Raw genomic sequence first — 26,272 nt, 5'->3', positions numbered from 1 at the left:
TATTTATTAAAAATAGTAATACCGTTAAGTACTCTTTAATCTACGATTAATCGAAGGTCGTTTTTATAAATCCCTTTTTTTTCGATAGAGGTATTTTTATTTACTATAAAGAGTGGAGCGCTATAAGGGGACTTAAAAAGCCTAATCTTACCTTTAGCTAATATCTTATTTAGCTATATACGTAGGAACTTAAATTCCTTACCGTTAAAGGAATAGATAGGCTTTTATAATAGTATTTTACTATTTATTAAGTCGATCGTATAGTTTTAGGGCTTATAATTAAATAGCTTTTTAAATATATCGTAAGGGATTAGCGGTATTAAATCCCGGAAGCGTTCGGGAATAAAACTTCGATCGTCTTTAACGCTAAAAATAATCCTATTAACCTTTTTAAATACCGAAAGGCTAGTATATCGTTCGCGGTATATAGGAAAGGTAAATACGATTTTTATAAAATTTTAATCGTAAAAGCCGGTTAATTAATATTTTTAAAGTTATTAATATAATAAAATAATATTATATTTTATATCGAGCTTATTAATTTCGAATTATAATTTAATAAAGTAGTTTTTTAAATACTTAAGTACTATAATATCGGTATATAACGCTTCTTTCTTAATATTTCCTTCTTTAGTAAAGGATTAAAGGTAAAACTTAAAAAAGTAACGAAAGGTTTTAATCGCGAAGTAAGTTACTATATCCTTCGATAAAACTAAAACGGTACTATTAAGGTTTAAAAAGACGCGTATTAGGTATTCTCGAGATCGCGTATTAGTACCTTTAATAATACTTATATTAATAATAAATTTAGTTCTAACCTTAAAACGCTATTATAATTATTTATTTTTATTTTTTTTATAAAGGCGTTTAACTTTTATAACGGTAACGCTAATAGGCTAATTATATTTTATCGGCGTAAGTAAGCGGCTTAATAAAAACCTATTTCGGTATTAAATATATTATTATTAAATACTTCGAAGACCGGTAATTTATTATTATTAATATATATTTTAATAATATTAATTTATATTTTCTTTAAAAATACTATTTCGTTTTTTTTTCTTTTTTTTTTAACTTTCTTTTTAACTCCGGCTATTTTAAAAGGAGCCGCGGGAAAGTTATTACTAGAAATATCCTTTTTAACGAAGTAAGTAAAAGTATAATAGTTATTACGACTATATTATTAATATATAAAGCCGTCTTTTTTATATTTATCGACGTTTTTTTATAAAATTTCTGTTAGGGCTTCCTTAACGGTTATCTATTTAATATCTTTTAAATTAAGTCTAGCGTTTAGTATTTTAAAAAGGATTTTAATACTTTTTAAAAATAAATTTAACGGTTATTAAAAACGATTTTAGTAAGGAAGGCCCGACTTTAAGCGCTCCGAAATTAAAGTAAATACGTTTTTTCCTACCCGGTAATTAATAACGATATTAAAGTTAATAAATATATTTTCGTAAATATAATTTATTTTTTTAATAGCGTTAAAGAAATTATTATTTATTTTTAGGATATTATTTTATTTCGAGTAAATTAGTTTAATAATTTTATTTAATAGTACTTTCGATATATAATTTTAGAATATAGTTCCTAATTACTATATTACTTCGTTAAAATCGGAAAGCTTAGTTAAATATTAAAAAATATCTCTATAATATTTAAATTCCTATATCTTATAGGTATTATAATACTTTTTAGCTGTATTCCGGAAATACTCTTTAATAGTAATAATATAATTATTTTAAGTATCTATAAAGTTTAATTTACGTATTTAACTAACTCGCTATTAATACTATATTTAAATTTTATTTATAAAAAAAAACCTAATCTAATTAATTTTAACCTAATCGCTAAAGAACTTAATAAAGTAAAAATCTATATAGGCTTCTACTTTAAGTTACTAAAGCCGGAATTTAAAGAGATCTTTATTATTATAGGCCGGAGGTTTCGATATATATACCGGGTTAATCTAGATCGGTATTTAAGAAAAGTAATAAATAAGTTAAGTAAAGTCGTTTCGTTTTAAAGGATTAAGTAACCGAAAATAATTATATTTTATTAAAGGTTTTTTAAATAGGCCTCCGTTTCCGTTAAATAATAATCGCTTTTCTCGTCGATTATCGGTAAAATCCTTTAAGTCCGAGCTATTAAAATTAAAAAATAGTTCTCTATTCGCGGCGAAAAATTACTATAAAGGAAGATTTCCTTTACTTTTACCGTTAAACGTAAGTACTATATGTATAAAACCGACCTGAACGGATTCGAATTAAATATTAGTTTATTAGACCGTACGGTATATTTAGGTAGTTCGTAATACCTAAATAGTTAGATTCTCTTTAACGCGTTAAGTTAAAGATAATATCTTTAAAGGTACGGCTAAAGACGGTTACGATAGTTACGTCGATACCCGTTAATTAAAATTATATTAAACCGATTCGATATTAGTATTAAAGTTTTACTTTAATTATAAGCGAAATTTCTTTAAAGCCTCCTCCGTTAATTTCTTAACCTATTTTATAACGGTTCGGCTATATTTATTTAACGTAAAGGGGTTAACGAATTTTTTCGTTAGAAGTTTATCGATATATTAATTATATTAAAGGGTTTAAATCTCGACCTATTTATTAAATTTTTTTTAGTTTATAATTTCCTTTTCGAGGGTTAATAAAGCCGTTTAATAACGTTTAGTAAATTCGCAAAATTATTTAATAACTTATTACCGTTAATACTTATTTTAAGTAATAACCGTAATAGTTTTTTAAATTTCGTCCGCGAAGGTAATATTAGTATTTTCGATTTACTATTAGAAGTGTTAAATCTATTAATCCGAAATTTAAACCCCGAGCTTAACTATATTAATATAAATAGTATATTATATATAGATATATTTATATTATTATTTAAAGCGTACGAGTTTTTAACCGTCGATACGGTCCTTATTTTACTATTAAGTAAGTTATTATATATTTTTATAAGTCTCGCTTATATAGTAATAGAGTTTAACGATTTACGGTATTAGATCTTAAATAGTATTAAGGAAAGGTTATATATTAGTAGGGTTACTTATAATAATTTTAAAATCCTAAAGTAAGTAAAGTATAAGCTCTATATAGTCGTTAATTTAAATAGGCTTGGCTAACGGGAAGCGATAATCCGATATATTATAGGTAAAGATAGACGTATTATCGAGTTTTTTTTATAAATTTCGAGCGGTCGCGTATATAAGTAACGTCGTGGTTAGTAATATCGGGAGAGGAATATAGGCTACGTAGCTAGGAATAAAGGGTCGCGGAATAGGTAACAAATTAAAGAAGTACTCTCCTATAGTAAAGTCAGAGTTTTCGTCGTTATTAACCTAAAGGTTATAAAGTAATAGAATAAATCCTTTAACGATATCTAAAGGTAGCGCTAATAATAACGTAGTAAATATTAATAAAGGAAGAAAGCGGGGTAAATAGTAATAGCGCTATAGTATTATTATTATAATATATTAATTATCGTCTTCGGTTATTTAAAGATTATATATAATAAGGGCTGCAATATCAGGGCTTAGAACTTATGGTTCAATTCAGGCTAATAATCTTCAATGGCCTCGAAGAGCGTGATACTGAAAGATGAAGAAGCAATATAGTTTTGGTAATCCTGAACGCGTATTTTATCCTCCCTTGCCTGGCCCGTGCCCTTGTTGGCCTCAGGCCGCTGCCAAGTCCTTTAATATTATATAGGGCTAGTGGGCTTCCTTTGATAACCGCCATGACTTCTGATTGTCTGCCTCACTTTGACGACTGGCTCACAACGTGCAGTTACCCCTCCTTGCGGTGGTATCGACAGTGTTGTTGGTGGTGGTTGTGGGTGGTTGGCTTTTGCCGTGTGACATGAGAAGACTTTTAGAGCCCAAGGATTTCCTCTCCTCTGTCAATTCTTTTTTCTCCTGTTCTTTTTCTCTTTATTATCTTATTTTTGCCTATCAATCCGACTTTCCTAATCGAACCCTGGATCTGGACCTGGCCAGTTGTGGGCGCATGTTACCTAGTTAGATCACCGGCAACTTAGATGAAAGTGACTTAGGCTGCGCGGGATTGACTCAGGGACGAACTCAACCTGATCTTGAACACGCACGTACTGCATCTGTTCGTCTGTAAAGAGCACGAGGTAAAGGCACTCATTCCTCACAGCTGGTGATGATATTGTTTCGGTACTGGAGTCCTCGCCAGTTCGGCGGGTAGCTGTCACAAATCTTCAGGTACCTAGGAAAAAAAACATTTAGGAGCAAGCCTGGCAGTACTTGGGGAGCCTGCTCGGGGAAAGGTTCTTTGATATTTGTTGATTGATTGACTATGATGTGATGTGATTATGTGTCGAAACATAATCGACCGGGCTCTTATTATAATCTAGATGCATTGCCAGATTACTCAATATGTGTTGCAAGCTAGGTAATGAATGTGCAATGGAATATGGTCAATAGGCCTCGTTAAAAAGTAAACTGGCCTTTTAGGGTAGTCAACAGGTCTTTTAAGACAGTAAGCAGCCCTCTTGAGATAGTTAATAGGCCCTTTAAGATATCAACAGGCCTCTTAAGATGGTTGATAGGTCTTGGAGTTGCGTTTGAGGGCTTGTTTCCTGGTCTTTTCGGCATATTAAATGCCATTTTATGCCGCTGAGTGGTTGATCATGTCACGTATTCCTGGCTACCGAGTGTCTAATGAGAAGGACAGGTCCATAAATGCACGTGTGTGTGGTTGCCATTGACCCCTACGGTACTGAGAACGGCCGGGGTGCTAAAGATATCCCTTAACCATTCAGGTATTGATTCAAGTAAGTTTGATATCCATAAAAGAAATAGAAACTCATACACAAGCTTCCCACGAAGACCGTCAAAAGAATACGTAACTCAAAGGAGTGTCCCCAGTGTCCGAGTTGTGTTGCCCCTATCAAGCCCCTGGATTGGATCCACTTATCTTGAGATTCACGTCTGGGCCCCTTCTTCCACCTCCCTCCCTCCTTCTCTTCCGCTCCATTGCTTTCCAGCTTGCGTCCTGTTGCCTGTGACGCTTTTCTGAAAATGCCTGTGCACGATACACGCTCAAAGTCGACTGGCAAGCCGGTTCTCGCCCGGTGCGTGATAATCCGGCACCTTCATCTCCAGAGCCTCACCAGAGTATCCGAGATCCTCTGCCACGAGAGCCGCCGCTTTCTCTCCAATTGTAAGGGCCACTGTGAAGGTATTCGCTCCCACGTTGTCTGGTGCGATGGAAAGGTCTGCTACTTTGAGGCCCTTGACACCGTGGACGTTGAGGCGTTCATCGAGGACGCCATGCTTCACGATGCTGTTGCCCTCCCTGGGAGCCATGGAGCACGTGCCCAGGCAGTGCCAGGTGGTCTCCACGTGGCGCTTGACCCATTCTTCGATGGCTTGGATGTCCTTTTTGGTATACTTGAGCTCCCTTCTCTTGTCCTTGCGGTTGCTGGAGACGATGCGTTTGATGTTCTCCGGTGTGAGCTTGTCTTCGGGCTCTGGGAGCGGGACGCTCCAGCTGCCGTGTTGGATACCGGCAGTGATGTTGCCAGGAAGCGCGTAAGCGTTGGTGTCTGGTCATCGGGTGTCAGCTTTCTTGCCTGGGATGGTTCAAGGTTTTGGAACTCACCGGCCAAGTTGAGGTCATGGGCGCGAGCTTCCGAGTCGTAGTCAAAGACGGGATGCATACTCTGGCACTCGCCCGCGTAGGCATCCATACGTCTGGCGGTCTCGCGAGACTTTATGTAGCCCCAGACCATAGGTACTATTCCATGGCGGTCATGTTAGCACATCCGTCTTCAGATGGAGCTGGAGATTCGGACTTGCCCATATCGCGAGGGTCACTCATGAATCCGGCATCAAAGTCTGGGACGGCGTACGGATCGGGAGACGTGATGTGAGTCTTTCCACGACTGAAGGGATACTCAAGGAAGTGGAACCTAAAAGGTATGCATGTTAGACTGGGCTCATGAGGCTGTGTGATTCCGAGAGTGAAATGGTCACCCACATTGTGAAATAATTCCCAGGAGGCACCAGCATGTGGTCGCCAAACCAGCCAGCGATGACCGAATAGTGCATGACGGGCTTGTCGGGTTTGTTCTTGAAGTACGACTCCCAGCCCTCCTTGAAGTTCGGTGTTGGCCACGACTCAAACTCCTTCAATTCCTCAGGCGTGGGCCTGATCTTCACCCCTGCCTCGATGCCATTAGTTGCCAAGGGACCGGTTCCCTTGAGGTTCCATTCCTCAAAGACACCTGGATTTTATGTCAGCCGGGTCATCACTGAGTATCGACGTCTCGGGAACAAGCGTACGCTTCTGAGTAGCAGGATCACCACGGGCAAAATCATCAAAACTTTCCACTCCGGGTTTGGCTCGATAGAGACTGAAGGTCAAGTAATGATCTTGGAAATTAAGACCAACACCAGGAAGATCGACAATCGGCTTGACGCCGGCGGCGCGGAGCTTGGCAGGGTCGCCAATACCGGAGCGCTGGAGGATCAAGGGTGAACTCATGGTTCCGCCTGACACCACGATCTGCTTACGCGCCTTGAAGATACGAGTGCCTGGGCTCTGCTCGGGGGGTTAGCTTCGGAACTGGTCGATGACCGCTTGAAGTACTCACGTTGCCCAACGGCTTGGTCGGAACAGTCTGAACTGCCACAGCCCTCCCGTTCTCGATGATGACCTTGTCAACCTTGGTATTGCAAGCAAGGTACAGGTTCGAGTGGACGGCACGGGTGGCGTGGATGTAGGCGTGGGCGGCATCACTTCGACGGCCGGTCTGCAAGGATCCCCATGTCAGTCATAAAGAGTTGGGACCAAGACGCTGACAGCAGACTTACATCACGATTGATCCACTTGAGCCACTGTTCAGCGCCATGACCAGTCTTCAGGTCTTGAAGATCATCAACGATTGGGATACCTTGAGACTCCGCAGCGCGAAGAAAGTCGTCCTTGATCGGATACTGGTAGTTTCCAAAAGAGACCTTGATTGGTCCCTCAAACCCGTGTGTCTCACGATTGTGGGAGGCGCGCTGGTAGGTCTCGAACTTCTTCATGAAAGGGAGGAGTTCCTCGGCTGACCATCCTTTGGCTTGGAAGTCATCATAGTCGGAGGCAGATGCTCTCGTGTACATCTAAGGTAGGTACAAAGCGTCAGCGAAGCACTCCCATCATGGAGTTGGATCGACTATCGTACCATAAAGTTGATAGAGCTGCCACCTCCAAGTATATTTGCTGCCGGAACGATGGCACCTCTACCAGAGAGTGATGGTGAAGGGTTAGACTCATAGAAAGTAGCCGTTTTGGAATCCAACTTCATGTTCCGCGGGAAAATTCCTGGCCTGAACACCCAGGGATTGTTGAGGTTGTTTTCCCCTGCCTCGATCAGCAACACCTTGAGATTGTGGTCGAGATTCGCCAATCTAGACAACAGTATTAGTTATCAGCAGACGGTGTAAACTAAAAGTAAAGGGAGCTGGAGCATCTTAGAAAACCAAACGATGATGTAGAGACATATACCACCCGGCCTACCCTGTGGGTAGGATGTTCTTTTGGTTCCACAGAAGAGACAGAATCAAAAGAAGAAATAAAGAGGAAAAAAAAAAAAAAAGAAAACGGCAAAAAGAAGCACGAGAAAGAAAAGGACTTGCCTTCCCGCCACAACACATCCCGTCGAGCCCCCTCCACACACAATAATGTCAAACTCCTCAGGTAGAGGCGACATGTTGGCGTTTCCAGTATCAAGTCGAGGATGATCTTGGTCCCAGTCCCGGAAGACTGCTCGACGAACTCTTCATGAAAAGCACAAACTGGAGGGAAAACCACCGTCTCTTTATGTTCCCGTGAAGCAGAACTAGTGCTTTGGTACCTGCCGAACGACCCCCGCCTTTTATGACCCCTTTTGGCAATCAAGACGCCTGGGGATTGCATTTTCCCCTCTCCTCAATACCTGGCTGACACGCCCAAAACTTCCCATCCTGCAACTACAAGTGGTCAATGCCTCAGGACCGAGGGTACATCGACCTGCATGATCCTTGCTCCAGGCCGAGTCCTGCTGATACTAAAGTTGCTTGGATGCATATTTGGGTTTGGGAACCCCTCACCCAGGTGGCGATGATAATCGGACGATAGGCGAGATAATTGGATCAAACGCACAGGAAGAAGGTCAATGGGTGCTAAAAGATAGCTGAAGAGCATTAAAGATAGTCCATATGCCTTTGAAGATACTTCGCACGCCTGAACTATTTCCTCGAGGTCTTTGAAGATGGTCAAGAGGCGTAGTTACTATCTTTTAACGCCCTGATTTTATGTTCCCCTCTTGATTATTTTGTTTATGACGAGAGTTCAGGGTGATTTTGCAGGATGAGAGAGGGTTGAAGTCCAAGACGATGCTGCAGGTTGGAGACGATCGGTGAAATGTGATTGGAGCCCGCGCCTTTCAAGTTGCATAGTCAAGTTGCTATCTTGGACGGGTGATAAAGCCTGGAAGACAGGCTGTACAACCATCTCGCACTCAAGAGTTTCCGAACGTGTATTAGTACTACGGTGGGCATGCCTTTCACTCAACCAGCAGCTGTGGTCGGCCACCAGGAGACCAGAACTCGTTTAATTTGGTGGTTTTGACTGCATCGAGGGCATCCCACCTGCAGATAAATCATAACAGGACGTTATCAGAAGCTGTGAAACGTGTCGGGACACACAACTGGACACCGGCATCTCCTACCAGTTCGAGATGTCATGGGATGGCCGACGAGCCCTGCATCGTCCGTCTCTTGACCGGTCATCTTTATCCGATCTATTGCACACGGTTTGTAATTGACTGGAGTCAGACACGACGCTGGTTCAGTCATCAAACCTGGCCCTGTCTGTTCACTGTTCAAGACGTTGATCAAGGTGACGTTGACCTTCTCCACATTCCCCGGACTTTTAGCGCCAACTTGACCTACATTAGCGTAATCCTTAGCTCCAGACGCCACTAGATCACTGCTCCACACTGGGTTGGGGTTCCTTGAAAACGGGGTGGCGTCAGGACCGCCCTGAGCTTGAAGGGGACGTGGAGCGGGCAAGCAATTAGGAAGCTGCATCTAAATATCCCCGTTGTTGCACAGCATGCACGCTGGGGGACTGAAAAGTGGGCACCGCAGTTGGCAAACCAGCGCCTTCAGAGACTGTCAATGGCCGGTTAAAGACAACCAAATAACTATGTAATGCCTTGAAAAGCGTATGCCAATCGATTTTCTTACAATAACCTTGACTCTGGCAGACGATATGCTGTCTGGTGCGTGCGGGGGGACTTCAATGAAAGCATCTAGGCGGGGTAAACTCGACGAACCATCAACGAGGCGTGGTTATCAGCGAGTTGATCCAAGATACGGTACCTAAGACATCTCATGCTACAGACGTACTTAGGTACCGTTGCCCAGCCATCAAGGGAAGGTCACATGCCAACGTTTGACTACAGTCCGTCTTATATCCACAGAGCCAAGCTCAGGTAGCCAGCAAAGAGCTCTGCTGGATTGGAGGAACAGTCCAGGCGTTCGTATCGATGATGATAGCTTTGTCACCTGGCACTTCGACTGGATGCAAAGCCACTGGACACCGCCCATGCTGTGCATGAAGGAGGGGTAGATGAACCGCTTGGCCTGCCGAAATCATCATCATTTACCCTCACATGGTCTTGAACCCGAGAACCGGCAAATGATGGACAACCTCGTCCAACTTTTCCAGACACCTACACAGCAGTCACTCCAAGTCTGGTATTAACTGCAGCTTCCCCTCACACTCCTCTGTCTCTTTCCACCAATCCACACGAGATGGTGCCCGCAAATGTCAACCAAAACCCATTGACGAATCAGACCTTCCGATTCATCCACACACTGCTTAAAACCGAGAAATCTCCGTCAAGACAGCTAGCTTTTGATACTACCATGGAGTGTGTCTCCAAAATCAATAGTCTCGCAGGTCTTGCTCAAAGCAGAAGGCCTCCTATTACACAGCTGAGACCACCCTCTTGAATTTAGCCATGTCTGGTTCTCATTGAATCTTTCAACTGGCCCCAAACTACACATGATAAGCGTACAGAACCGGCTTATGCTTCGAACGGACACAAACAGTGGATAGAAGAACCGCAAGCGAAAATGCACATCACGGCGCGAACTAATCTCGAGAAAAGAAGGAGAGAAATTGGTCCCGTAGCCAAGCAGCCACCAGCCGGAGCGAAGGAAAAGGATGTGGGCTTGGAAGAAGCCTGGGTCAGTGAGTGGGCCCACACTACACACACTTCCAAGCTCACAGACTGACAGAGGCTCCCACGGACTTACCTATCTTGGCATGCTAAAGTAAGGTATTTGCTGCTCTATTAGAGCGAGTTAAATAGGTATAGGTAAGGAATAAATATATAAAATACTTTTCAATATTTTTCATAGAAAATTTTATTCTGCTAATATTTAATTTTATACTATTTAAGGTTAAGACCGGAAAGCTGGGTCGACCACTATATATTATGAGGTTATTAGTCCCGTTGTTAAATCGATAAGTTAGCTAAGTAAGGGTTCGACGTTCTGAATATTCTATGGTATTTACAGGTGGTCCAGAAGATAGCCTGGACCAGGCTTAAACTAGGTACTTGATAAGCAGTACCTCATCGCCAAAGCGCCGATCCCAGTACGCAACAACAAGGCATCACACAAATCAAACAAGTCAAATTTGAGGGCCTATTTGGTTTCATTTGATTTGAATTGAGTAAGTGTGCCAAATGCTGAGAAATGCTATTACCACCTAGGTATTTAATAGAGTTCACAAGACATCTACATATTCCGTCCCGTCACCCAGACTCCTGACTTTCCCGGCGAAAGTACTCCGTTTGGATCAAACGTATCCTTGAGTGTCTGGACAAACTTCCCAAAAGCGAAGTCATTGAAATCGAGCTTCGAGGCGACTGTGTCCATATACCCCACTTGAGTTCTATACTCCATGAACCTCTGCTCTCCCGCATCGTGCAGCAACTGTTTGTACAGCTCATGCAGCCTCTGCTCCTCACCCATTGTGTAAATTACCAGATCAATAGCAATGACATATCGAGGGTAGACATGAAAGTCGGCAAAGAAGTCAAACTTGGCGTCCGCGGTCCTCTTCTTGGCCGCGAGGTACCAATCGTACAGCTCCCTGCCCGAAGGCGGTATCACCGGGCTGAAGCAGATATGCCCACCGCCCCGTTCACCTCTCAAGTCAACAATCCCCAAAGGTTCCACGGTTGGGATACCGCTGTGAGGAACCACCTCGGTCTTGATATCCTCCGCGGCCAAGAGGGCAGCACCAGGCAATCCGGCCCATTCGCGATATTTGAACTGCACACCGGGGACGGCTTTGTCTGAAGGCACGCTCTACTGTTGCTTTGAGCGCGGAAAGCATTTCCACTGAGCCGTAGAGCGAGAAATACGCCCGCCAGAAACCCCACCTCTCCTCAACCCGAATCCTCTCGAGGAGGTCGTAGGGCACGCACGAGTCTGCCTTCATGTAGGGACCAATCTGACTGAGGACTTCGGGCTTCTCAGAGGTGAGGGCGATGCGGAAGATGTTGGCTATGGAGGGACTGTTGAGAATGATGGAGCGGCGCATGAGATCAGAGAGGGTGCCGACCAAGGGGATGAGGTCTGACTCGAGCGGTACATCGACTTCGACAGTGGCGTAGGCTTCGGGGGCAGGGGTGATGTGCATTCCGATCTTGGTGACAATTCCGAGGTTTGACTGATAGAACAAGCCGTCGAGACTGGGGCCGAAGCCGCTGTGAGGAGTCGTGTCAGTATCGTTGATGGCGAAGAGGACAGCGAGGCAATGTAAAGACTTACCTTTTGTACAGCGCCCACGTGGCGTTATCGGACATCGCTCCAGAGCCAGTGCGAAGGAGAGTCCCATCTGGCAACACAACCTCCATGCCGCACTGAGACTGTGAATGCTCACCATTGGGCGTGTAGCCAAATCCTCGGTCGAGGGTGTTGCCCACGACGGAGCCCCAGCCGATCGCAGGAACCGAAGGCCAAAGCTTCAGTCCCCTCCTCTGGATCTCTTCATAGAGGTCGAGAAATAATACTCCAGGCTCCAAGATGGCATAGCCATACTCCTCATTGATTTCGATATCTGGGTCATGCGGTGCACGTCCAGCACCACGGTCCCTTTGACGACGGGTCCAGTACCACCGTAGCCAAGGTTCTTGCCTCTTGATACTGTCCAAAGATAGACCTGGTGCTTGTTGGCGAGCTTGATAATTTCCTGAACTTCCTGGACGGTTTCGGGTCGCACAGCACCCGCTAGAAGATTTGTGTCGGCTTTTGAGAATGCATTGCCGTATGTGGTTTGCGCCAGAGCTCCTGTTCTTCTTGTCAGTATGGAAGATGTCGTCTCGCTAGGGAAGTTGCCACACCTGTCAAGGCACCACTTGAGTGATCTCGTGAGACATTGTCCTCACCGATAAGAAGGGCAACTTCATCAAAAAAGGCTTTCAGCGTGGCAGGCGTCAAAGAAATTGTTGGCGGCATGGCGGCGGTGGAGGGGAAAATGAGTAAGACAGATTCCGGAACGACATGAGCGAAGATTTCCGCGGTATCGCGACCATTTCTTTTGTACTTGATATTTGGCTCGTCTGCATAACCACAGCACAGTTTGTTGATCTGAGGTGTGTTTGATCGGGGAACACCCGGGCAAGCTCCATCCATTTTGAGCCCCAGATTGCAGGGAAACCCACTTTCTCCAGGTTGCCAAGATCTGCTAGGATCCCCCCGACACATCCGAATGCATAAAATCCGGGGAAGAACCGGGGAACGGGGAGCAAGCCTTCATGTCTCCCCAGGTCGGGGTAACGTCCAAGACGGGAGAGTATTTAGATCTCCTACGATGACCCTTCCACCTCGCCTCAGACAACCGTAGTCATGGCAGCACAAGCACCAACTCACTTTCCCGATCGCCCTCAGTTCTCTGGGGTTATGAAGCCATGCCGCCTTGAAGGCGAGGTTTCACACCTGGAGGCCCATGGGGCAATTCCAGATGACATTGACGGTACGTTTTACCGTGTCATGCCAGATCCCCAGCTGCCTCCTTTCATCCAAGATGACCCAGTAAGTGCTCCTTATTTTGCCCGAGGTTAAGAAGCTCATCATCCGCTATAGTGGTTCAACGGAGATGGCTCCATCAGCGCTTTCCGGATCAAAGACAGCAAAGTCTCTTTCAAGCACAAATATGTCCAGACTGAGAAGCTGAAACGAGAACGCGAGGCCAAGCGGGCCTTGTTGGGAAAGTACCGCAACAAGTACACCGATGCGGTCGAGTTCAAAGTCCGCACCTCAATCAACACCAACATCATCCACTTCAACGGCAAGCTGCTCGCCCTCAAACAAGACACCCCGCCGTACGAATTGGACCCAGAAACCCTCGAGACCTTGGACCTGCACACTTTTTGATGGCAGCTTCCCAGTTTGACGTTCACAGCCCATCCCAAGTTCGACCCCAAGACGGGCGAGATGATTTGCTTTGGGTATGAGGCCAAAGGAGATGGGCCGCCTGATGTGTGCTATTACCGAGTAGCTCCTGATGGCAAGTTCCTCGAGGTGGTGTGGCTCGTTGCGCCAGTTGTGGGAATGATTCACGACTTTGCTGTGACTGAAAACTTTGTGCTTTTCCCCATCATGCCGCAGGTTTGTGATCTCGAGAGGCTGAAGCAGGGTGGCGAGCACTGGCAGTGGAGCCCCGAGACACCGTTTTATGTCGGCGTTTTGCCTCGAACAGGCGCGAAGCCGGAAGATGTTAAGGTGAGCGACTTTGGCAAACATCTTCTCCAAAACTATGGGACGTCGCTAATATCCATGTCAGTGGTTTCAATACCGCAACTCATTCCCCGGCCATGTTAGCAACACCTTCAAGGACTCATCGGGCAATCTCGTCATGGACATTGCGCTCAGTGACAAGAACGTCTTCTTTTGGTGGCCGGATGCCCAGTGGAATGCCCCGGAGCCAAGTTCAATTGTCTCCCAGTTGAAGCGTTTTGTGACTGATCCAAAGTCTTCAAACCTCCATCTTGCCGACCCAGAGGTGCTTCAAGAGGATAACTCGGAGTTTTACCGAATCGACGACCGATTTGCCACTCAACCATACAGGCACTGCTTCTACGACATGTTGAATCCGGCGTTGGGGACCGACTTCCCAGGGATTACCCACCAGCTTGGCGGGGGATACCCTCTGTATAACTCGCTGGGACATCTTGACCTCCAAACTCGTAAGGTAGAAGTGTATTTCCCTGGACGAACACACATGGTTCAGGAGCCAGTATTCATTCCCCGTCGGGGGTCTGGTGAGGAAGGAGATGGGTATTTGCTTGCGCTTGTAAACAACTACGCCACGATGTCGAGTGAGCTACACTTGCTTGACACGAAAAACTTTACCAAAGTGCAAGTTGTCATCTTGTTGCCCGTGCGGTTGAGGCAAGGGTTGCATGGGAACTGGGTAGACGATGATAAACCATGATGTGGAAACATGATGCTTTTTAGCCTATGAAGTGCCTAGGTAGTAAAAGAGATTCGCGAATCCTCTATAGAATGTAGTGGATACAAAGATTGATACTCAAAAATAAGTTAAGACATAACTGCTTCTATAACTGCATGTGATTCAGGATAATGCTACTATGCCGCGGATAAGGTAAAAGAGATTTAACAGGCATCAAAGAATGGTTAACAGGCCTCAAGTGATAAACTATCCGGCCTCATAATATAATCAACAAGTCTTGAAAAAGCAGTTAAGAGGCTGTAAAAAGCAACCACCAGGGCGTAAAAGCAGTCACTAGGCCCTGAAAGATAGTCAGGATACCTTAAGAAGTCATTAAATCTTATTAAAAGGCCTTGAAATATATTAAAAAGCATCCTGAGCTATTTTATATGCTTATTTGTATCAGCTACTCTGTCTAAGATGTGCTGGGCTGGATGGAGGTACAGTGTAGCTCGGAAAACATTACCCCTGAATGCCCCACTTTTACCCCTGACCGCGAGATCCAGAAGGCAGCAAGACTGCCACATCGACGCATGTCTAGAGCATGGGCTTACTCGAGTTAGGCCATTGATCTTTCGAAGTTATCTTAGATAGGTCTGTTAGAGAAATAACGACTAGAGATCATGGTTGGAGAGAAAGCCAGTGGAGCAGGGATGCCTTCTGTTGAGCCGATAGAGCTTGCAGTCAAAGTACCCCGTAACATCAAACCCCACGTGGAAAACTTATTTACATCTCCTCTTTCTCATTGCTCATTTTAATCCTGTCCTTCTGATTGGATCAAGAACCTTTCCTCACCTCGTCGCCAACAACAGCATGGCCAACAATGGTCTCACGCAGCCACCCTGGTTCACTACCCCAGTCAGTAATCTCAATGTCACGGATGAAGCAGAACAGTCAGCCTAGCCCAAAACACGAAAACGCACCAGAATCTCAGTTGCCTGCAAGACATGCAGAACTCGCAAGTCTAGACGCGACGGTCGCCTTCCTTGCTCCACCTGTAGTGATGGGGGATTGGTCTGTGATTACGACGACCCTTCTGATAAGCCCGCTCAGGACAAAGATGTCAGCCAGCTAGAAGAGAGGCTCCGTGTATTGGAGCAACAGCTTGCTGAACTGCAGGAGAAGGGCAGACAGAACGAAAATTGCAGGCGACATCACCCTCCGCGAGTAGGCTGGACGGTCGACGTCTTCAATGCGATGCGAGCACACCGGGGACGAGTCCTATCGAAGATGAGGGTGACGTGGTGGACGGAATGGGGGCTGTGTCACTTCGGGAAGATTCAGCGGAACAGGAATACGTACATTGGTAAGAATAACCATAAAAGGTCCTGTTCTGGGCCATTGTGATTGAGCATTCCCTACCAGGACCGTCTTCAAATGTTGCGTTTCTCCGCTTCATTATGCGTGCGCTATGAGGGCCCACCAGCTTTCGGGACAGTTCCTCGGGCCACCAAGCTAGGTGAACCCGTTCAGGCACATTTGTATCAAGTCGGCCGATCATGAGAGGAAATAACACTTTGCAGAAGAGGGCTGTGGATGTCTATGTCCTCCCAGCACTGGAACAGTCTGAGCAGCTCCTACATTTCTACTTCAACACCGTCAATCTAATGCTGCCGTGTATTCACGAAGATAGATTTCGTTCGATGTGGTTTATTGCCAAATCAGTGAGCCCAGAAAAGCTGTCAAAACCCTAGTTTGGGATTATCAATATGGTTTTCGCACTAGCTTCCAATGTGGTCGGTGTCAGATCACCACCCCAAGACCGAGCTGCACTGTCAGACATGTGCTTTCAGCGAGCACTAGAGTTGGTAAAACCATACATGCTGGGTAATCCTTCTCTGGAATTAGGTACGGTTTCTTGCACCCATATCTTCAACGCGGAGAGCCTACTTACACACGTTTTGCGTAGTCCATTTGTTTCTGTTGATGGTGATCTATCTCGAAGGCACCAGTTACTCCTCTCTTGCATGGACATTCCACAGCCTGTCCGTCAAGGGCTCGTACCAACTGGGACTCCACGTCACGGGATGTCACAGTCTTTCTCCGTTGGACGCTGAGATTCGAAGAAGGCAATGGTATTGGTGTGTCATGAATGACCGGTACTTGACTCAGGCAATGTAAGTCTTTTTTCTCAGTGAGCTAACATCGTGGCAGTTGGCTGAGCGTTACATATGGCCGGCCGCCGCTCATACCACTGGCACATGTCAATCCCAAACCGGGAGCCCGAATTGCATTCAGCAACGTCTCCAGCAGTGTGACAAGATCAAGTATAGCATATATTGACTCTTTAATGCGAGAGACCTTTCCTTCCTTGAGCTTTAGTACTTGTCTGTTAACATTAGGGCCAGGTCAGTAACACATTTGATGGGTGACATCCTTGAGCGCCTTTACGACAATAATCTTGGCTCAAAACCCGAATCCATAACAAGCCAAATTCTTGAGCAAACGACAAAAGTTTGCTTTGAATTGGCTCCATGGCAAGATACGCTCCCTTCCAGCCTCAAGATCATGACCTGTCACGATACAATCGACGCTGTTGCTCCACTGATGTTGGAGAGCACGCGTCTCAGGGTTCTTTTCTCTCTCCGTTACCTCGGGATACGTATACTAGCGATGAGACCCGTCATCAACCTGTTCCTTGATACAACAGGCTCGGAGTCATCTCCACACGAGCACACTTCCCGGTGGCTTCACAGCTGTGGAGCAACAATTCTTTCTGATATGGTCAAGGCAGCAGGAGATGTGCTCCACATCAGCAAAGAGCTCCTCAAGGTATCCGAAACCACGAATCAGAATCTCCTCGAGGCCTGGTTGTCACAGTTAACCCAACGGCAGGTCGCACAGTATGTGGGGCGCAGGACGTCCCCAGCCAATTATTAGGAAAGTCAGGAGACAGCCAATTGGGGCTGGCCAGAAGTGCTATGGCGCCAAGACACACGAGCACTCTGCAGGACGCAAGATGCTCGGGATGATCGAAGGCATAGCACGACGAGCACTCTGCAGGATGCAATGTTCTAGGAGTGATCGGGGCCATAGCAGGGTGAGCACTTCACGGTCCCAAGGTCTATATATACGGAGGAACTGGCTGATGTAGATAGACAGTTCCGCAGTATGCAATACAAGTCACAATCGTTGGTATTTAGACTATTGTCATTGAGACAAGCCATTGTTGTACACTGTTTAGCTGTACCGAACCAGGATTGTTCAGAAGTGCCTTCAACCAGTACCCCTTTCAGAGGTTCTGGATAGGAGTTCGTCACAAAAGGCGGTACCTGAATATTATAGTAAATAGATAGGATTTGGACTCCATCCTTTAGGTATTAATATACGGTCCAATTCCTAAACGGCAATTAAGACTTTTTTTCTTTCAGAAGTTATAGTTTTAGTAAGAAATTCTGCTATTTCGCAACGGCCTGAGCAGCTTAGTATTAATTTCATTAGCATAATTTTTCAGCACACGCTGCTCGCATTTCTTCTTTATTATACAAAACAGCTCCCATAATAATTTATTTCGCTGCAGTAACTAAGCCTGCGAGAGCAGCAGCTAATGCCAAGGAACTAGGAAGGTATAACGCCATCGGTCCTAACTCCGCACGGGCCAGCTTCATCCTTAATTGCTGCTGGGCACCATGTGTCTATGCTCACTTTGTACAGCTACACGCCAGCTCCGAAACTAGGTGCAACTGGGACGGTCGATGACAAAAGCACTGCCTCTTTCGGTATTTACCAGTTGCGTAAATGACAAAGAATGTAGCCATTGAAATGTGCATATAATAACGACTCGGTAGCTGCATAATTGTACACTCATATCACAAAAGCAAAAGTCAAAGTACATTATCCAGATACAGTAACGTTAGACCATAAAAACGAAACTAAGAAACATGTTCTAGCTACCCCACTTGGTGACGGTGGCCAAAGACGACAGGGTGTCTGGATGCTCTGCACCAAGTCGTCGCTGCCGAGCCTGGGCACAGTCCTTCATCAAGGCTAAGGCGCCTGAATGTCGACCTTGACTTTTCCAAGTAAAAGCAAGGTTAGCCATGCTCGTCAGCGTATCTGGGTGATCGGCCCCAAGCTTGGTCTTGCAAGTCTCCATCACCTGCATAAACAGCTTCTCGGCCTCCTCCCACCGGCCCTGGTTCCTATATGTCGACGCTAAGTTAGCTATGCTCGTCAGCGTATCTGGGTGATCGGCCCCAAGCTTGGTCTTGCTCGTCTCCATCACCTGCACCTCCAGCTTCTCGGCCTCCTCCCACCGGCCCTGGTTCCAGTATGTCGAGGCTAGGTTGGCCATGCTCGTTAGCGTAGAAGGGTGATTGGCCCCAAGCTTGGTCTTCCTCGTCTCCATCACCTGCACAAACAGCTTCTCGGCCTCCTCCCACCGGCCCTGGTTCATGTATGTCGATGCTAGGTTGGCCATGCTCGTTAGCGTATCTGGGTGATTGGCCCCAAGCTTGGTCTTGCTCGTCTCTATCACCTGCATAAACAGCTTCTCGGCCTCCTCCCACCGGCCCTGGTTCCAAAATGTCGAGGCTAAGTGGGCCATGCTCGTCAGCGTAAAAGGGTGATCGGCCCCAAGCTTGGTCTTGCTCGTCTCCATCACTTGCACAAATAGCTTCTCGGCCTCCTCCCACCGGCCCTGGTTCCTGTATGTCGACGCTAAGTTGGCTATGCTCGTCAGCGTATCTGGGTGATCAACCCCAAGCTTGGTCTTCCAAGTCTCCACCACCTGCACCTCCAGCTTCTCGGCCTCCTCCCACCGGCCCTGGTTCCTGTATATCGACGCTAAGTTAGCTATACTCGTCAGCGTAGAAGGGTGATCGGCCCCAAGCTTAGTCTTCCTCGTCTCCATCACCTGCATAAACAGCTTCTCGGCCTCCTCCCACCGGCCCTGGTTCCTATATGTCGAGGCTAGGTTGGCCATGCTTGTCAGCGTAGAAGGGTGATCGGCTCCAAGCTTGGTCTTCCTCGTCTCCATCACCTGCACAAATAGCTTCTCGGCCTCCTCCCACCGGCCCTGGTTCCAAAATGTCGATGCTAAGTTGGCTATGCTCGTCAGCGTATCTGGGTGATCGGCCCCAAGCTTGGTCTTGCAAGTCTCCATCACCTGCATAAACAGCTTCTCGGCCTCCTCCCACCGGCCCTGGTTCCTGTATGTCGAGGCTAGGTTGGCCATGCTCGTTAGCGTATCTGGGTGATCGGCCCCAAGCTGGGTCTTGCAAGTCTCCATCACCTGCACCTCCAGCTTCTCGGCCTCCTCCCACCGGCCCTGGTTCATGTATGTCGACGCTAAGTTAGCTATGCTCGTTAGCGTAGAAGGGTGATCGGCCCCAAGCTTGGTCTTCCTCGTCTCTATCACCTGCACAAATAGCTTCTCGGCCTCCTCCCACCGGCCCTGGTTCCAAAATGTCGAGGCTAGGTGGGCCATGCTCGTTAGCGTAGAAGGGTGATCGGCCCCAAGCTTGGTCTTGCTCGTCTCTATCACCTGCACAAATAGCTTCTCGGCCTCTTCCCACTGGCCTCGGTCTAAAAGGACCAGAGCAAATAGTGATATGCTAGCTTGAGTCGCCGCATCCTCTTTTCCTAACCTCTTCTCGCGGGCTCTTCTCGCCTTGCCTACCATCTGCTGTGCCACCTCGTATCTCCCTTGCGACCATGCAAACCAACCCCCATTATATAAAAGCGTCGCCCATATTTCCTCCCTATTCTCGTTGGGTCGGTAACCGAGGACCACTTGAACGTGTGCAAAGAGATTTCGACAAGTCGCCCAGTTCTTATAGTCTCCAGTTGGGAATGAGGCTGCCATTCGCTCGATAAACTTCTGTTTGAACGTCTCCTGCTGCCCCGATTGTTCTAGCCACTTCCTCGTTGAGAACTGCACAAGCCCGTGCATCTCAAACTCGTCCATCTCATTCGTTGCTATAAGGCAGTAGTCTCTCAGCATCGCCACATCATCTTCGAATCCATCATCAATAGTATCTGCACTACCATCTGTGAGACCACCATCTGAAGCACTGCTGCCGTTTTTAAGGTCTGTATCTCCGGCCTCGTCTAGACACCTTCCTGGAACCTCCTGCTTAGTAACTCTAGGTGGTTTAAGAACCCACCCAGGAATGCCTTGCCGGTCGAAAAAGCTCATAAGCGACAGGAGGTCCGCCGCAGAGCGCCGCTTGGACCGGATATAGTCAAAGGATATCTGCCATGTCGTGAGAACCGCGTTCGACGCGCCTCCATCCCGCCGTAGGTCCCCAGCATCGTACTGTAAAAGACTGCTCTTTCTGTGCTCACTCTTCCGGAACTCAGTTAGATACTTCTCGGGTGAGCTTCGCGGCGCCCGTGCCTGTATGTAGGCGGCAGCCTGGCTAATGGCCAACGGAACGAGGTCGAGCGCCCGTACGAGATCGGCCGCCACATCTAGATCCGCGGGCGATCCTAACTTCTTCTCCAGGAGTGTGAGGGCATCAGTCTGTGCCATAGGTCCGACTTCGATCATGTTTTGACGGCGCCCGCTCAGTCTGAATGCTAAATCCTTGTTACGTGTTGTAACAATAATCGATCCGTTTTGGCTCTGTGGTAAGTATGTCACAAACGGCCGCCTATCGCGCTCATCGCCGCTGGTCGTACCGTGGGCAATATTCGCGTTGTAGAACACATCGCGGTCGTCAGCGCTGTCAAGGATCATGATCCATCTGCCGTTCCGTTCGTTGGACAGCCAGCTGTACACAAGCTGTAGGATGTCGGCTTTCGGTAGGTTCCGGCCGGTCAGCTTTACAGCGTCGGCAATCGTCCTGAACCCCTCTTCGACGCGCGCGTAAGTTCCAGCGTGGACCCAGAACACCCATGCGTCAGGCTGGCGAGTGGCGAGTCGGTGAGCATATTCAATGGCCAGTTGTGACTTGCCGACACCACCCAAGCCGACGAGAGCCACGCGAGCGGCGGGCTCGGAACACCGCCGGTCGATTTGCTCGAGAATGTCTCCGCGGTTGACAAAATCGCGGTCGCGCGAGAAGGGGATGGTCGTAAACGGCTTCGGCGGGGTTTCAGGTCGTTCTGATAACATTGGCGGGGTCGGCAATCCCCCCAGCCCGTGCACCATGGCGACACGGGCTACATCAAGGTAAATTCATTAGTTACAGCAGCTAGGTAGAGGATGCTTTCTGTTTTATGGTTGCCTACCCTCGTTTACTCTCCTCTCCGCCTCCCAGCGCCGCCGAACCTCTTCGGGGGCAGCTCTCGCCATGATCCGGAGGTGTCCCGATATAGTGTTGTACCCGCTATCCCCGCGTGAGGTGTATCTGACCATGTTCCTATGGTCCGCGTGTATGACAATCGGTTCGGCATCGGCCTGGCCCGGCACTACCGCGGACGCGCGGGGTACAACCTGCTCCATGTTAGCTGCCACTCATCTAGAAGGCGAAGGCCACGTACCATGATAGACCGGCCAAAGGCCGTCGGAGTCTCGTACTCTTCGAACGCAAACTTGGTCACGAAATCGCCGCTGATCGGCCCGTACTGGCCCAGCTGCTGCTGGAGCCACTCTGAGTCCCGTTCGAGGTGTCTTAGCATCCCGTCATTTGCAGGCACGAACAGGGACGCCACATTCACCAGCAGCCTCCCAAGCTGGACGCCGTTACCGCCCTGGTGCGGTGTGCCCATGAAGACGACTCCATAAGTGGAGGTCTTGATGGAGCGGTGCTCCTCCAGCGCACCTCGTCGAGCGGCATCCGAATGAATGAGAGCCTACATACGTCAATACGGCGGTCTAGGAAGATTGAGTATGGTACCTACGCTCTTCACGACAATGCCGCCCAAACTATGCGCTACGAAGATGATCGGGCGTTTCGTCGACTAACTCTCGTCAGCCAAGCTGCCCCGACTCCAGCAACAAGATATAGCTCCTACATCAGACAGGTTCCGCTCCATGCACAGATCGGATATGAGCGTCCGCGCATGGTCGTAGAGGTATTGGCAGGTGACTTGGGAGCTGGCATGGGTGTTGGCGTCGTAGCCCCAACAGAAGATGCGGGCGTGTGGGATGTCCTGCGGCAGGAGATCACGGAGCCAGTGGACACCGTTGCTCGCGGTCCAGGTCTTGTCGCGGTGGCCGTTGAGGCCATGGACGGCGACGATACTACGAGAGGAAAGTAGTTAGTTGGGGATTATAAAACACAAGAAACCTGCGTACAAGGCCGCGTGTTCGACGCGCGAGGCTCTCGGAGAGGGTATAAGAGCGGTAGCGACCTACTCGACTGTAGGGTCGATGCCCTCCGCGACGACCTCCAAGCCATGGGTAGGGGGATTGGAGAGTGCGATAGGCGCAGTGGTGCTTGCCCTGACTTGTAGGACCGATTCTTCGGGAGATACGTCGGGTTGTGCAGTCGTGCGGCGTGGTGCTGGCAACGACGGTCGGTTACGGGACCAGGGGAGCAGCCGCGAAAAGCGCGACGACGACATGGCGACAGCGTCAGCTTCGAAGTATCACAAAGTCCGCGTGGAAAATACGCTATGATTGATAGTGAAAGTCAGCAACGTCGATGGTGTCGTGCCAGCGGAGGAGATTGAGAGATGCTTCGTGGCTTTGTGATCGAGGATGCTGCAGCCACGACTTCAGCTGAGCAGCCGTTGGCCAACTCATCCGCATGCTTTCCAAGCAGGACATGATCCAATCACAGTAGAGGATGGGTTTTGGGGCTGAGCTACATTATAACACTGACACCCATTAAAAAAGACCGGCTTTAGATCAATTTAATGTAAATGACTCCCTCCATGAGAATGCTTTTAATACGACCGACGCTCCGCCCCTACCGCCGCTGCGCTTAGCCGACTGGAAGAAAGACGCGCTATATGACTAACACCCTCCTACCTGTATCCATTACTCCATCGAGTGGAGGTTGACAGTAAACACCAAAGGGGTTTCGAGAGATAGGAAACCGAATTTTATTCTTGCACCAAGTGCTTTCTGGTCCACTATCCTACGACCGAAGCTGGACAGCCTTTTAGCTAGGAAGCTACCCCAGAACAAGTCTTTCATAGTAGACGATACCAACGTTATAGTGTCTGTTACCCACTGCACAGCGTGATCTTGTCAAGCGATTCGATGACCTCGACGCTGAAGAGGAGGCCTCAGGCCGGCCATCAATCTGGCGCGACGTGTACAATCTTATGCGATGCCCTGGACCCCCTTGTAAAATTAGGGACCTATTACTGGCGCGACAATATTGGAAAGCAACACTCTAAGCTGAAAACCCATCACCTCAAAGCGCTCATTCGGCATGTGGAGGAAGGAGGCTTGTTGCAGAGTTATGACGACGTTCCGAATGACGTTCGTAAACAGCTGTATCGTGAAGAGCAGCAGGATATAGGACATCAGCGGAAGCGTAGAGCTCCTTCTGTGGCGCGTTACCTACCTCTCAACATCACTAACATCCTGCTTATTCACGTCTCAGCTGGTTATTCAACACCGGAGTCTATAGAAACGGAACCCTCGAGGCCTGTGGGGCACCAAAGGGCCCAGGTTTTCCCAGACCCACACCGGTTTGCTCTTGGGGATGGATTTACTTACTGTTTTCCTTTCAACCAACAGCAACCAACTGTAATACTAATTTGTTTACCATTTTCTGGCCAATTTGGCCTCATTTTCGCAGCCAGTGACTTTCTTAGGTCACCAGCCCTACAGGTTATGAGCTCTTTTGACGCTTAAATCACCAAGCGAACCGAAGTCGACGCCCTCATCGACAACCCGACCTCGCAAGGCCGAATACCACACCGGACCTTACGACTTTTCGATCCTTGTCAGGCCAATATCACGCAATTGGACCTTTCGACGGCGATTTTGGAGGCGTTGAGAGAGTTAACCAACTTCCCAATCAACGGAAGCCTGGTTTTAATCCTGACCCTCATCTTAACGAAGAGTTGAAGCGACCGACCACCCCTCACCGATAAGAGTGTGGTTTACGGCGCCAACCTTCTCCTGGCCAAGTTTCCTTGGTTCTGCCATTTCTGCGACCTTTTGGCTGGGAAATCACTATTTTCCGGCAGCAGTCGAGAACTCTGTCCTGCCTTATCAGGAGACCGATAGCGGAGCAAGCATCTCGCCCTCTGCCCAAGTCAATTCAACCCACTGTTGGCGACCACAAAGTCAGGTGACGCCTTTCTTTGAGTCTTTCTCACAGCGTCTTTTTACGACTTCCTTTTGACCAGGTTTTCTTTTAAGATGGCTGGCACTAACGTCACTATGGCCCAGCTCTTGGAGCTTGTGAAAGCTATGGGGAATGCCAATACCGTCGCTACGGTTAGGCAACGAACCTTTCAAGCCTTGCCGGCTCTAAACTCAGAGACCGATCTTTCCGGCTGGGAATTTCAGTTAACCCAGTCCCTTATGTACCATGGCTTGGAGGACTACATCAAGGCTAATATACAGCCACCAGCAGAAGAAGGGACACCTGCCTTCGAACAATGGCGTACTAACAACCTGGACATCCAGAACCTGATGATGGCTTCCGTCAAAAAGCCCGAGATCCGACAACGAATTCTCAACCTCGGTTGGAAGGCCGACGGCATTGGTGCCTATGGTCTATACCAGAAGATTATCCAAGCCCTACAGCGCGGCACTTTCGACATCGCTGGTATGCTTTTGGAGGAGTATTTCACTCTCAAGCGTGCCAACTTCGCCTCATTCCAAGCCTACTTCAGCCGGCTCGAGGTCCTTCGCCGTCGTCTTGATACGATGGAAATCAAGATCGGCCACGTGGCTCACCTCTGGGCTGCCCTGAACGGCATTAAGACCGCGTACCCCGATTTGTACGACCGGCTAGCAAGGAAGATGGAAGACGGTACCATGACCTGGTCGCTTCTTTGCCAGGAGTACAGCGCCAAGGCCGTTACGGAGGAGACCACGCCGGCTCACTCCAAAATCACCATCGAGACCACCAAGGCCCCGGCCGCGACTACACCCTCACCTACCACATCATCAACCTCGACGAAGAAGTGCGACCACTGCACCAAGGGCTTGAGGAAAGGCAACCAGCACTGCATGGGCTGTGGTCGTCACCACCCGAAGGGCAAGGCCTGTTGGTGGTGTGACCCTGACAAGGCTCCAAAGGATTGGGAGCACAGGGAAAAGGCACAAGCGGATAGGCAAGAGAGGCGGCAGAGTACTGGCTCGTCAACAGGGACTCTTCAAGGCCATACTGGTGGCGTCACCAATACTGGGTCTTCGAGGGACCGACCTGCCCACAGTACCCTGATGCTGTCCAACAACTTCGCCAATATATCGCTCCCCACCTACCATGACGATGACCAATCGGATTTTCGTCTCGGCCCCCAGAGGCAGCACTCTCGTCAGTAGATGCCCCTGAAGTCCAACAGGCCGTCGAGGCATTCAAAGACCACGTGTACTACGACTCCGGATACGCGGATTTCGTATTCAATAAACTGAAGTGGTTTACCGAGCTCCACTTACTACCTGAGGGGAAGGAAAAGAGGTTTCTTTCGTCGTCAGGAGATATCACAAAGTGCAGCTACCAGGGAGCCGCAGCGCTAAAATCTACCCTTTCAAGTGGCCAGGTCGTTACCCTGGAGCTCAAGGAAGCGGTATACCACCCACAGGCGCCCGTTAATCTAATATCGGCGGGCAAACTACTCGATGAAGGTATCTTTTGGGACCAGGAGAGCCACAACCTGGTCCTTGGAGGTACTAACCAGGTAGTGTGTGAGTTGAC

General features: G+C 47.9%; 5 protein-coding genes across 5 annotated transcripts; 2 read left to right on the top strand and 3 right to left on the bottom strand.

Annotated features, from left to right (window-relative positions):
- Nucleotides 1–4,465: 4,465 nt before the first annotated feature.
- AOX1 (Alternative oxidase, mitochondrial precursor) lies at nt 4,466–8,548 on the bottom strand. The gene is made up of 9 exons (XM_062908765.1): nt 7,673–8,548; nt 7,219–7,444; nt 6,863–7,156; nt 6,643–6,801; nt 6,332–6,590; nt 6,027–6,273; nt 5,846–5,958; nt 5,649–5,783; nt 4,466–5,592 (listed from the first exon to the last, which is right to left on the bottom strand). The coding sequence occupies exons 1-9, from the start codon at nt 7,744–7,746 to the stop codon at nt 5,087–5,089; spliced, it is 2,013 nt and encodes a 670-aa protein (XP_062771908.1). The 5' UTR covers nt 7,747–8,548; the 3' UTR covers nt 4,466–5,086.
- A 2,280-nt stretch (nt 8,549–10,828) lies between these two features.
- On the bottom strand, nt 10,829–12,693 carry QC763_121960 (uncharacterized protein; the record flags this gene model as incomplete). The annotated part of the gene is given in 5 exon segments (XM_062908764.1): nt 10,829–11,404; nt 11,409–11,805; nt 11,870–12,237; nt 12,246–12,388; nt 12,442–12,693. Coding segments are annotated over 5 exon segments (1,599 nt in total). The 5' UTR covers nt 12,557–12,693.
- A 65-nt stretch (nt 12,694–12,758) lies between these two features.
- Nucleotides 12,759–13,474, top strand: RCO1_2 (transcriptional regulatory protein rco1; the record flags this gene model as incomplete). The annotated part of the gene is made up of 2 exons (XM_062905452.1): nt 12,759–13,132; nt 13,184–13,474. Exons 1-2 carry the CDS (start codon nt 12,947–12,949, stop codon nt 13,472–13,474), a joined length of 477 nt encoding a protein of 158 aa, XP_062771906.1. The 5' UTR covers nt 12,759–12,946.
- A 60-nt stretch (nt 13,475–13,534) lies between these two features.
- On the top strand, nt 13,535–14,637 carry RCO1_1 (transcriptional regulatory protein rco1; the record flags this gene model as incomplete). The annotated part of the gene is made up of 2 exons (XM_062905451.1): nt 13,535–13,822; nt 13,884–14,637. The coding sequence occupies 2 exons, from the start codon at nt 13,535–13,537 to the stop codon at nt 14,532–14,534; spliced, it is 939 nt and encodes a 312-aa protein (XP_062771905.1). The 3' UTR covers nt 14,535–14,637.
- Nucleotides 14,638–18,340: 3,703 nt separating this feature from the next.
- Nucleotides 18,341–21,792, bottom strand: QC763_0025790 (uncharacterized protein; the record flags this gene model as incomplete). The annotated part of the gene is made up of 3 exons (XM_062905450.1): nt 18,341–19,659; nt 20,038–21,659; nt 21,729–21,792. The coding sequence occupies 3 exons, from the start codon at nt 21,790–21,792 to the stop codon at nt 18,439–18,441; spliced, it is 2,907 nt and encodes a 968-aa protein (XP_062771904.1). The 3' UTR covers nt 18,341–18,438.
- Nucleotides 21,793–26,272: the final 4,480 nt, after the last annotated feature.

The sequence above is a fragment of the Podospora pseudopauciseta genome, chromosome 1 (assembly GCF_035222475.1).
Source record: "Podospora pseudopauciseta strain CBS 411.78 chromosome 1, whole genome shotgun sequence".
In the NCBI taxonomy this organism is placed as follows: domain Eukaryota; kingdom Fungi; phylum Ascomycota; class Sordariomycetes; order Sordariales; family Podosporaceae; genus Podospora; species Podospora pseudopauciseta.
This window is presented reverse-complemented; position numbering and strand designations above follow the sequence as displayed.